We start from the raw sequence: 13,729 nt of genomic DNA, 5'->3' as shown, positions 1-13,729 counted from the left end.
CCAATCCACATATCATATGGTGCACCGGTGAGAGACATGTCATGGTCTCCCACCCTAGCATTGGCCGACAATTAGACGGCTAAAACATGAAAATGACATCTGACATTATCTCATTAGCAGTAGCTACCATTATTTTAAAATATATAATAATAAAAATTATAGATGACATTACATGAACATGTAGTAGCACTTAACAAGTTACTATAACCTATAAATTATTCATTACTCCTACTTTGTCTCTATTTAACAACCTTGTGCTAACTTGACATTAACTGATCTGGATTCCCTGCTGTAGGAAAATACCACAGTTACACACAGTAATGTATAATAGACGTTGATTTTAGATCAAACGGTCTGCATGATGCAGTTACTGCAACATATACGTTTCCAATATTAACCCTACTTAGGTGAATATGTGAAAAACCAATTTACTATGAATTGAAAAACCAAGCATGTGCAACTACGAAATGCTGAAATAACAACACATTGTGACAAGCAAAATACAACAAACAACTAAACGATTTTGAATTGCTTCTAAAACAAACACATGCTCATCTAAGTATGAAGGCATGCAAAAAAACAGTGGTAAAAGCTTAGCAGGGAATTGAATATATGTACTTAGATTCTAACTATTGTTAATCAGTGGTAAACTAGAACCAAATCATCTAGTGAATCATTACAAATTTCGTTACTAATTGCGACGTTAGGTGTTGAGAAACTGTCGTCAATCAAATCATGTTTCATCTTCAGTTATTTGAGATGCCAGCCATCTTGTGAAAATTTACGCGTCTCTATGACAATGCTTTTATCTTCATCTTCTGAAAAGAATTCAGCTATTCTGCACAAACACATTTTGTTCAAGTAAGTCATACATACAATTGCCAAGTAAAAATCTTTTTATTTTCAATAACAGTTGAAATTTAGCATAGAAAACTAATTTCATTCACATATTTGGCTTTGCGCACCAGATTTCCCTTTTACATATTTGATATACATAATGCAATAGATTTATAATATGATTATATATACATCTAATAGGATACTACTATATAACCCAACTACATAAGGAAGTTACATTATTTTTAACATGTGTGACCTAAATTCTAAGTAAAACTAAATTGGTGATACTCTTATTATGCTTCCAAGCTCAAAAAAACAAGACATGAAATGCTCAAATAAGTAACTATGCCTCAAGAAGGTAAAGAATTCCCTCTTACTCAAGGATCCCACAAAAACACCGCTCTGATTCCGATTCAATAAAAACTCTATAAACACCAACATCTCCACTTTGTATTTTTTTTTTTTATCAATAATCATAAGTTTCTTTAGTATGATATGGATTCTAGAAGCAGATGTACAAAAAAAGAATAACAATTTTTTGATGACAAAACAGTTGTACTATTCTACTAAAGCATTTTTATTCTCATCATTTTAAGCACTAGTTTGGATAAGCTTTTGATTTATAGGAGACTCTTAGTTCAAATAGGAGCTTCTCAATTAAAACACACTTATAACTCTTCACTTACAAAATATAAAAAAAGAAAAGTCTTTTTAACCATATTTAAGGAGAAGTTAAATGAAACATAGCATTCTAAAAATTGAAAAACTCAAATTTCAACTTTCAATGAAAGGTAATCCTTATATACAAAAAACAAAAACTTTTGTTTTCTACAAGTGAACCTTGAAAAGTTGTTTATCCAAAGATCCTAACATACATAAGCAACAAAGTGATCTTATCCTCCTCCAAGTCCTAAGATACTCCCTTGTGAGCGAATCAACCAAATATAAGCAAAAAAAAAATATTATATTTGATAAACTTAATATAAGCAAATTCTATCTAACTTCACCTTATAATTAACATTATCAACAAATTCTATCTAACTCCACCTTAAAATAATATATTTGATGAACTTTATACAAGCAAATTCTATCTAACTTCACCTTAAATGTTATCATTCCAAAAATACCTTTAATGTTCTCAACATAGTCTAACAGAAACTTAAATGAAGAGAAAAAGTGGTTTGTAGATTAATATCAATTTTTTTATTTTTATTACATAAAGAAACTTAATAAAGTTAACTAACCTTCTTAATTAGTAGTATACATATATGACTATTTTTGCAAATATTTGAGTGTAAATACATAAATTATATAAAATCCTTAAGCAGTAATTTATAGTTCCCTTAACAAACATACTGTGGCACAAGTGGTAGATTTTTGACAACTTAACCATTTGATCCTGGGTTCAATCTCCGGCAGATGCACACCGAAAAACATTTGTTGGGAGAGGCCAACCCCCTTAAATGGATCTCAGTTCCCTCAAGGGGATTAGTCTCCGCATTTGTGCGCGGATGATACATTTGATTTCCCAAAAAACAACTTATAGTCCCCTTAACAATTTTCTTATTGTGATGAAAACATGCATATCTCAACTACCTCCCTATATGTTAAACAAAAATAATAACCTAATCATAATTCACAACTAACTACATATATTGATGATAATTCCAAAGTGTTAGAAACAAAAATGAAATTTCTCAAACAAAAAAGAAAATACTGTATCACATACCATCAAAATTCATCCACTCGAATTGGGTCGATTCCCAAAACCCGAATCAGACCCACCAACCCTCCTATTCCTCTCATGCCCACCACCACCACCAGACTTGGGTCGCAAGTTTTCCCTAAACCTCCCAAGTTCCGGTCCAACCCGTTCCTCTCTAGGCACAAAACCCGGTCGAAGATGCGGTGGAACAAACTTATCCGTTTTCGGAGAACCCAATTCCTTCTGTTTCTCACCGTTCACAACAGGCGAAGGTAAAAGAGCCGACCCAGTACCGGTTTTTCCTAAAGGACGAAGCGAGATCGAATCTGATCCCGGTTCAGACCGGGGTCGATCTGGAACCTGTTGAATCGGGGGGTCGGGGTTGGGTTTGGGTTGTGAAATGGGTTTGGGTGTGGGTCGGGTCAGAACAAGAATACGACCATGTTTGTTAGGAGCGGAAACTGCAGAATAAGAAGCGGAAGAGAATGAAGAAGAAGATGAAGAAATAGAAGGGTTTTTTGATGCTTTGTTGTTGGTGGTGTTGTTGTTTGTGTTTGTTGTTGTTATGGATTTGTCGTAGATATGGTTGAAGTTAATGGAAGCATACTTGTTGTTTTTTGCCATCCACCAGTTTGGTTGCAGAAAAAGAGAGAGAGACGAAAATGGCTTTCAAGAAAAGATGAAGATTTGCGAAGAAGAAGAAGAAGAAGAAGAAGAAGAAATAATGAAGGAAATGTTGTATTCAAGAAGAGATTTTGGGCTTTTCTAGTTCCGTTTTGGGCTTTTATTTGAAGAACTTGTCTTTCAAAATTGCTTTTTAGGCCTCTTATGTACCCCCCAAAACCCAAAAATAATTGGGATACAAGATGGTTTGAAAGATACAATCCGAAAATGCCTAATTTCGGAATTTACGTTCCGAAATGTTTTTTTAGTTAATTTCGGATTGTAACTTCCGAAATAATGGATCCCTCCTCATAGTTTAAAAGTAGTTGATTTTTGCTTATATTTGTGTCCAAAATTTGAAGTGTTTTTTTCTTATATGTGTGTACGGAGGGAGTATATAATTCAATTATCTATTATAAAAAATTATGAAAAATTTATATTTTAAAAATATCCGTCGAAACAAATTGAACAATATGGACAAGGGGTGGTGCGGGTGGCTAGCGCCGGCCATCGCACCACCCAAGAAATATAATGCTATTAACTTTATAATGTATTTTGAATTTTCTTTAATTCCTCCTATATATACAACTCTAGAATTAGAATCGAGCTAACTAGGGAAGTTATAAACATAAACTAATTCTATAACTGAATTGAGACGGAGGAAGTTAGGTGGTTATCAACTAACAACCAGTTAGTTGAATAGCTTTTATCACAAGTAATGAGCTAATGCTTCTCATCTTCGCATTTAACATAAGGATATATACTTTGTTGATTTAATGTTAAATTTATGGTTCAAATTTAGTCCAGATTATTGTGGCATGTGTGAGGTGAATTAAGTTTTATATTGCTTAGAAAAGTGGAGGTTGAACATTTTATAAGTGAGATGACCGTAAACTTAATGCCTTAAGGTTTTTGGTTAAAATGTATGTAGTGTCTAACTCGCTTAATTGTATTGTTACAATCCAATTCAAATACTACTTTATTATAGCCTAACAAAGCTATATTCAAGGCCTTTGTAAAGTCCCCACTCAGCTGTTGTATACAACACTGTCATGACAAGAGAATGCAGCAACAAAGCTTCCCGACTCGTCTCTGAGACACGCTCCCATGCTCACCTTGTTCTCCTGCGCGAATACTGCAGCATCTATGTTACACTTCAGATATTCAGCCGGCGGTGGTTGCCAATGAATCCGTTGGTCTGATTGTGCTTGCATCATTCTGTTTGCTGTTTTGTTGTTAGCATGATACCAAGCTTGGAGTGTATAATTTGCTTTGTTGATTACCTGCATAATTGTCTCTACCTTATTCTCCCAAAGTTGTGCATTTCGCTTCCTCCCCAAGCTCCATGATGTTATTGCAAAAGTAGTCAATTGCTGCTCATTAAAACATTGCAATATATTTGTGAAAAATACTTTGAAGCTATCAGCATGTAGCATTTGTTGCTCTATATGCTACCACATATTTTGTTCCTTCCAACAAGAAATACTCTCATTACAACACAAGAATAAGTGCCAATTGTATTCAGTATAGGTTTGACAAACCACACAATTCTCTTGGCACTCAACTCAACACCTTTGCTAGATAATCTTTGTCTATATGTAAGCAATCTATTCCAAGTATCCACATATGCTTCACCTTGGGAGGAATAGCAAGTGCCCAAAGTTTATTCCAATCACCATCAATAATATATACAGTGGTGGTAATGAGTGGATTTTGATCATTTCTTAGCCAAGGTGTGTTTTCAATTGGAATTAAGGAGTGTCACCTATATTTCAGCGGTAACCATGTTTTAACAAAGTTCGAGATGACCAAATGCTTCGCCACACATAAGTAGGATTAAATCCCATTTTATTCATATTACCAAAAAGATAAGACTAGTCAACACGGTCATAGGCTTTGCTGATATCAATCTTTAAAGCTGCTTCACCTTTGTTTTCTTTGGTTTTACATTTTAAGTAATGAATAGTTTTGGATGCTATCAGTACATTATCAGTAATTGACCTTAGTGCAAAAAGGCCGACAGCCGACTGTTCATCAGAAATGCATTTATCAAGGACCTTTTGCAACCTATTGGCCAGAGTCTTGGCCAAATTTTATACACCACATTACATAAAGATATTGGTGTAAGGTCCTTCATACTTTTGGGTTGATCGCATTTTGGTATAAGGACTATATTTGTGTTTGCTAAAGAGATAGGGAAAGTACCTTCACGTAGCCAATTGTTACAACTTACAAGCAGAGGCTTTGTCTGATATTTGCTTATGGCAGCTGTCACAGGAAGAACAAATGGAGTAGCAGCACCACCAAAATAAGACTTTTGCTAATTGCTTTGATATTTGTACCTAGGATTCAAACTCAAACTTTAACTTTTGCTTGATATTTGGCTCAAAACAAAAAGGTAAATATTAGGTCTAAAAGAAATTAAAATCAAAGTTATCATAGAACTCAAAAATAGAAGTTAATTTGAGTACAAATAAAAAAATGATAACAGTGTATAGTTTATTAAGAATTTAGTTTTACAAATATAAACATATATGCTCCAAAAAAAAGTTATAAAAAAAATTATGAGATCAATTGAATTCAAATTAAAAATAAATAAAATCAATAGATTTTTTTGCACCAAAGAAAAAAAATTGAATATGCTAATTAAATATTAGAGCTGTAAAAAGGGCCTTAAGGGGCCGGCCCTTTAAGGGGCGGACCCACTTATTCATGATTATTAATTTTATTTAAATTTTAAACAATTTTTCTAGTGTCGTGAACTTATTCTCTTTTTCTTTAATCAGCACTGTCCACGATCGGCACCCTAAAAAAACTGTGTTTAAAATTTAAATAAAATTAATAATCAGGAATAAGTGGGTCCGCCCCTTAAAGGGCCGGCCCCTTAAGGCCCTTTTTACAGCTCTACACCAAATCCATTTGATTTATTTATATTCTATAAAAATTATGATTGAATATCACAAAAAAAATATAAATTATAAAAAAATCTTCTATGACCTCTATAAATATCAACTCAATACACCTCCAAATAAAAAAATAAAAAAAATTTGAATTCCATCTAGAATTTTCTTCTTCAGCCAAACCCTCTCCCTCTTTCGTAGCCGTTTTCATCACAATGTCTTCGTCACGACAATCGTTTGGCTTAGGTTCGACGGATGCCCGCACTGTCATCTCTAAGTTAGACTGGTTGGTGACCAACCTTTTCTCTTTTGTGATACTACTACTAATACTACCAAATTTCCCATTCTATTTCACCTATTTCAGCCTACACGGTGGCAGTTTCACTTTTAAGATATTCATGATAGGTTTTGCATTAACAACGTGTTCAATATTTGCCAACTTGTTAGGTTTTGCCATATATTTGGTCCTCAGTTACAAAATAAAACAACATATCAACAACCGTTGGTTCCGCATCTGCTTAGAATATGGGTGTCATACATTTTTCTTTGTCTGTTTTTGCATCATGAATGGGATCTATATGGCAGCTGGCACAGGAGGAACAACAAGAGTAGCAGCACCACCAACATAAGACTTTTGCTATTTGCTTTGATATTTATATATAGGAACAAACTCAAAGTTTAACTTTTGCTTGATATTTGTACTCAAATTAACTTCTACTATTTTAGAGTTTTATGATAACTTTGATTTTAATTTCTTTTAGAGCTAATATTTTCCTTTTTGTTTTGAGCCCATATTTATCCTCTATACATATATTCAAATTTAAATTGTTTGTAGCAATTTCACACTTAATTATAGTCTTAATATATTAGTGTGTGAGTTCTTGCGCAAAAAAACTTATTACTCTCTCCATTTCTTATTAAGTGTTGCTTTTGACAACAACCAGGGGCGGAGGAGCTTGTGGGCTGAACAGGGCCATGGCGCGCCCCAGCTTTTTTTTAAATTTTTTTTATAGTGAGCAATTAGAATTATACCCTAAGCTACTTTTTTATTTTTCCTCCCACACATCAAACTCTGTAACACGCACACGCAAAGAAGGACAGAAACAGAGCACACGAACAACAAACGCAACGACAAACACGCGACCTTACACACGACACACCACCTCCACCGCCCTGAGCACCACCGCACCACCGCCACCATTGACCGCACCTCCACATCACGTCGATCACTCCACTGTACTTCTCAGATTAATGTATGAATCTCAATTGCAAAACCCTTTTCCTCTCTCAAATTTTGGCTCTGTTAGATTGATATGAAATAATACTTGGGTTGTTGTGTTTCAGTTTTTTCTTGAATGTTATTGCTCAATACTCTTCCAATACTTCCTTATTTTGTTGTTGTTATGTTGTTTGTTTCAATTCTAGGGTTTTCATTTGATTTTATTGTTTTGGTTAATGTCATGTTATTAAACTCTGTTTTGTGTTTGTTAGTTACAAGTTTGTCTATTGTTTCTGTTGTTTCTAAATTAGTTTGTTACTTTGTTTTTTATTGTTTATATTATAGTATTTTTGGTATTGTTTGTTGATTTGCAATAGAAAATTGAAGATGAAAGTTAGAAAAATTGACTCTTTTTTTAAGAGAAGAACTTGTGAAGATGAAAGAGAGGAAATGTCGGTTTATATTGAAAAGGAAATTGCTGCAAGTATCGATTCAGAGACTATTATATTGATGCTTTCAAAGCTATTGGAACGCGTAATGCATCGTTTTAAGGTATTTTAAATCATGTAGTTTAAATTTTTTGATGATCAACTTTGTCCTTATTACAACTTAATTTTTTGGTATGTAATATAATATGCATTTTGGATTTACAATTTTATTTTTGTTTTACGCCACCCCCCCCCCCCCCCCCCCCCCCCACCACCACCACTATTTTTGGCTAGCTCCTCCACTGACAACAACGATTCATTACGATTTCTATAAAACAAGCTCGTATTTTATCTTTGTTAACTTTTGTTAATAATGAAAAAAAAGAGTTAAGAATGGAAACAAAAAATATGAAAAAAGCAAGTCTGATCAATACTGTTCTTACTCTTCACTGCGGGCATACATGTTAATCACTATTTTAGTTACTTATATCTTTAATTATCTATTATAAAAAATTATGAAAAGTTTATATTTTAAAAATATTCGTCGAGACAAATTGAACAATATCTTATATGATAACATTTGTTTTTATATATTAATTAATAAAAAATTATAGTCAAAGTAGATTATGTGAATAGTGTACATGGTCATACTGTAACACACTTAAAAAAAGAACGGTGGAGTGTCAAATTTCAATCAATCAAGACTTATTTGCGAACACCTTATACACACTTCACATTCCAGAAAACGAACTGCTCTTTCCTAACAGCTTAAGCTTTTGGGATAATTAGTTATTTGACATGGTATTAGAGCCTCTATGACTAAGTGGTCTAGAGTTTGATCCCGCTCCCCTCACTTTCTAATCAAAAAGTGAAATTTAATCATATGGTAGGTGGGTCTATGCATTATCCAAAAATTCAAGTCCAAACAGGACTGTATCTGAGGGAGGGCGACGACCCTAGACCCCTACAAATTAGGGCCCAAAAATAATTTTTTAGGGGTATATTAACATTATATATGCCAAAATAAATAAAATAAATAAGGGCCCGTTTGAAATAGTTATTTTTGAGCTTATGCAAAACAACTTATACAAATAAATAAATTTTTCATGTATTATTATAAATTTGTCAACATAGTTTTTTTAAAAAATAGCTTATACAAATATGTTTTAAAAAAACATATGAAGTATAAAATTTCAATAAATAAACACTTATTAAAAATCAAATTACACAAACAAAATCACACAATATTTATTATTTAATTTTTTTGACGTACGAATTAGCACAAATTTAAAGAAAATTCAACATACATTATAAAGTTAAAACCATTATATTGTATAATTATTGTAAAAATAAATAATAAAAGACATATTTCAAGTTACAACTCAAGTACATATTTTCCTTCAAAAAAAAAAAAAAACTCAAGTATATTTCAAATCAGTATCCTTATTTTTATTTTATGTTTAATTTGTTTTTTAGTTAAATTATATTGTCCTCCGATTATTTTATTTCAAATCAGTATCTTTATTATATAACTAGTTTAAAGACCTGTGCGAAAGTCATTGACTTTTATTCGATATTTAAGTTTGTCATTATATTATGGTAAAAAATTTATTTAGAATAAAATATCTAATTTTTTTTATATAATATTGTTAAAATGTAAGTAAAACTGTTGTGCTATTTTTTTTGTAAAACTTATTAAATGAATAAATTTGATTATAATTATCAATGATAAGTTATCCATTTTTTTATTAAATCAGTTAGATGCCACACTTTAACCCAAAACATAACATTAAAGCGTTAGGTTTATAAGTCCTTTCACTTATAAAGTGTTCAACATTCACTTTTCTAAGCAATGTGATACTTAGTTCACCTCACACTTGCCACAACAATTTGGACTAGATTTGAACCATATAAATCTTACATTAAATCAACAATGCAATGTATATATCTTTCTGTTAAATGTGAAGATGAGAAGCATTAACTCATTACTTGTGATACAAGTTATTCAACAAACCGGTTTCGATCACAATTTTGGTGGGTTTAAGCGTTGTTGCACGCTCTAATCTCACAAAATTCTTCTTTTTCTTTCTTCTCTATAACTTCGTGTTGCAATCGTTTGTTTGTCTTCTTCATTCATCCCTTATTTTTCCTTGTTCTTCATTTTTTGGAACTGCTTCTTGTTCGACTTTCCTTTGTTTCTTCGGTCAAGAACATCTTCACCTGCATCATGTGGATAGTACTGCTGGTAGTGTCAATGGAGCACATGCATCAACGTGACTGCACCTTCTCTACTCATTACACAAAAATGAAGAAATTGTGGCAAGAACTTGATAATTTTCATCTAATTCTTGAAAACAATTGCTTATACAATACCAAAGCCATAAAATATGCGGAGATGAATTAAAGAAAGAATTTAATTTATATGCACCGTCGGTGTAAAGTTATTTTGCACACGCGTTCAATAATATACCGACACATCATGTATGATCATTAAAAACACATGATGTGTCACATTTATTAAATGATGTGGCAACGCGTCATTGGATGTATGTGTAAAACAAATTTACACCGACGGTGCACAACAATTAAACTCTTAAAGAAAACTAACTATGATATTTCAATAAAATTAAAGATTAATTTATGCAAAAAAGAAACTCACACTAAATATATTTAAGTTTTTTGACAAATAATTTAACATAAATTTAAAAATAAATTATAAAGTCAATAGTATTATTGTTTTTTTTTTGTTCTACAATGGAGCTGAAGATCGAATTCAGAACCTCTAACATATTACCCAAACTCACCACCACTAACCAAATCTAGTGGCTTACTATATAGTTTTTATAAAAAAAAGATATTAGTGTATAGTTGTATTAAGAATTTAGATTTACAAATATAATCATATATGCTTCAAAAAAATAAAGCTTAAAAAAATAAAGCTTAAAAAAAATATGAGATCAATTGAATTCAATCAATAGACTTCAAATTAAAAAACAAGAAAATCAATAGATTTTGTTGTCCCGAAGAAAAAAATTTGAATATTTTAATTAAATATCACAAAATTGATTTGATTTATTTATCTTCTATACATGTATAAAGAGGATACATTGTTTTTGGTGTGAACTTTTTATAATACCAACAATACCCTTGAATTTTTTTAGTAGCAATAAAAATCTTTTATTAACAAACTCACCATAAGACACATTTTTTTTAGCGGCAAAAATATTTTATTAACAAACTCACCGTAACATAAAACATATCTTTTTTAATTGGACAAAAGTTAGACACAGACAGGTGCGGAACTCGCTTGTCTGGCCCACTAGTATTGAATAAAAATTATGATTGAATATAAAAAAAAAATTATAAGAAAATCTTCTACAACCTCTATAAATATCAACTCAATACACCTCCAAATCAACAAAAAAAAAATCGAATTCCATATACAATTTTCTGCTTCACCCAACCAAACCCTCTCCGTCTTTCATCTCAATGTCTTCGTCGCAGCAAGGTTCGACGGAATCCCTCACAGCTTACATCTCTTTCTTAGAGTGGTTGGTGACCGACCTTGTCTCTTCTGTGATACCACTACTACTAATACTACCAACTTTCCCATTCTATCTCACCGATTTCAGACGACACGGTTTCCTTTCCACTTTTAAGAAATTCCTAGTATTGCTAGCATTAACATTGCTTTCAATCTTTTTCAACTTGCTAGGTTTTGCCCTATTTTTGTTCGTTGATTACAAAATACAACATATCAACAACCATTGGTTACGCAACTGCATAGATTTTGGGTGGTATATTATTTTCTGCAGCTGTTTTTGCATCTTGAATGGGATCTATATGGCAGCTGGCACAGGAGGAACAACAAGAGTAGCAGCACCACTAGCATAACACTTTTGCTATTTGCTTTCATATTTATATCTAGGAACAAACTCAAAGTATAACTTTTGCTTGATATTTGTACTCAAATTAACTTCTGTTTTTGATTGATTTTAATTTCTTTTAGAGCTAATATTTACTTTTTTTTAGCCAATATTTATTCTTTATACAAATATTCAAATTTAGATTGTTTGTATGTAGTAATTTCACTCCTATAGTACTATATGTTGAGTCAAAAAAAATCTATAGTACTATGAGCAGCCGTACGATAAGGGAACGATTAATTAATCTACAGTTGTATTTTTCTTCTTTTAATCAATGCAAGATTACTCACTCTTGAGGAGTCGTATTCGTTATATTACAAATCACTACTTGTGCACAATTTATTTGAATGATTTTTGCATGGTAGACAAAGTCCAGTTTAATATCATCAATTTATGTAAAAAAAAAATATTGAAGAGACTACTTGTTAATAATATATGATATCGAAATTGTATTACCATTGAAATAAAATATGTATGAATTGCTTGAATATTATATGTCATTGTAGGAACCACTTGTTAGTAATATATGATACTCAAAGTGGTTTTACTATTGAAAATACTCTAACATACTCTCTCCATCCCAAAACAATTGTCCTTGTCTGTTGATATTTATTTTGACCGTATTTTTTTTTACTAATGTATAAACACAAATATTAACAAATAATATCTTGTTTGATTTGTCTCAATGAATATTTTCACAATATTAAATATTTATAATTTTTCATGAAAGAAAACTAATGATATTAGTGATTCAAATTATGTGTTGGTATGCATAAGCACTAGTGTTTTGGGACGGAGGTAGTATCTGATATTTGTCAAATTATTTTTTGATATTTCAAAAAAAAAAGTTATTTTTTTGTCTTAGATGAAGTGGTAAATCCACTTAAATTAAATTTTAATACCGTTATTTGGACTAGATTTGAACCAAAAAATTAACATTAAATCAACAAAGTATATCCTTCAATTATTGAATGTTAAAATTGGGTACGTCATAAATTCGTATAACAGTATCAAAATATTCTAAGTTTTGTTTTACCGTCAATATTCGATCTACTGGACCATCTAATTTGGTATGAGGGTTAATTCTGACATTAAGTTATCCCTACCAAATGATTTATTCTTAAGTGAAACACATTAACCACTCGAGTCGATTCATTTGGTTCAATACTAATTTTTCCTTTGAAAGCCTACTTTCTTTTTGGAGGAATACTTTTTAAAGAAGTAAAGAATTATAGTTTCCTCTAAAATAAAATTCTAAACGGTCACTTCGATCTCTAAAAATGACGGATGAAGGTGATCAAACAACAGTTAATTTCAATCTCATCGACCGTATAACTAAGACTTGTTGGATTGAGTTGACTAGTTGAGTAGCTATATAGAATTATGCATGCGTGCAGATTTTGCATTGAATAGTTTCTTTTTTCTTTTCTTTTTTTTCCTATCTTTCTTTTGGACTTTGATACCCTCCTTCTCAATTTCTCTACATCCGTCTTCTTTCTCTATATCTTTCTCTTAATTTCAATATCTTTCTTCATTAAAACATTAATAAACAAATTAATTATGAGAAATAATTAAACTAAAAGAGATATAAAGAAGGATAGAAATGTAGAAAAAATCGGAGAGGATTCAATTTGTTTATATTTTCAATTAGAGCTGCAATATTCTTAACAATTAAACTATACTCACAAGCAATAACGAAGCCGATTACAACTGCACACTCTGGATTTTTACTATTTGAACATAGGATCTTACATTATATCTACTTTAACTCCTTGAAATTTTTAGTTTGCACCAAGCCCAAAGATTCATCCTTCTCTTCATAAACATTCTATGCCACTTTTTTTATTTTTTGCGAAAATCTTCTTCTTCTTCTTATTATTATTATTATTATTATTATTATTATTATTATTATTGTTATTATTATTATTATTATTATTATTATTATTATTAATTAATTAATTGTTTAATTTTAATGTCATTTTCTATTTTTTTATTATTACCACTTTAACATTTAAATTTTCACTTAAAGTTCAAAAACACGGAAGCAA

General features: G+C 31.2%; 1 protein-coding gene across 2 annotated transcripts; it reads right to left on the bottom strand.

The window, feature by feature from the left end:
• Positions 1-501: 501 nt before the first annotated feature.
• LOC123899990 (uncharacterized protein DDB_G0292186-like) lies at positions 502-3,283 on the bottom strand. Of its 2 annotated transcripts, none has more exons than XM_045951267.1 (2): positions 2,570-3,283; positions 502-838 (listed from the first exon to the last, which is right to left on the bottom strand). In XM_045951267.1, exon 1 carries the CDS (start codon positions 3,167-3,169, stop codon positions 2,579-2,581), a length of 591 nt encoding a protein of 196 aa, XP_045807223.1. In that variant the 5' UTR covers positions 3,170-3,283; the 3' UTR covers positions 502-838; positions 2,570-2,578. The 2 variants fall into 2 exon arrangements, with proteins under 2 accessions (XP_045807223.1, XP_045807224.1); XM_045951268.1 differs by having other exon boundaries at positions 502-833.
• Between the last annotated feature and the right edge of the window lie 10,446 nt (positions 3,284-13,729).

The sequence above is a fragment of the Trifolium pratense genome, linkage group LG7 (genome assembly GCF_020283565.1).
Source record: "Trifolium pratense cultivar HEN17-A07 linkage group LG7, ARS_RC_1.1, whole genome shotgun sequence".
In the NCBI taxonomy this organism is placed as follows: domain Eukaryota; kingdom Viridiplantae; phylum Streptophyta; class Magnoliopsida; order Fabales; family Fabaceae; genus Trifolium; species Trifolium pratense.
This window is presented reverse-complemented; position numbering and strand designations above follow the sequence as displayed.

What these genes read in the sequence shown, in the direction of transcription:
- LOC123899990 (XM_045951267.1), bottom strand. Translation starts at nt 3,169, where the DNA reads ATGGCAAAAAACAACAAGTATGCTTCCATTAACTTCAACCATATCTAC.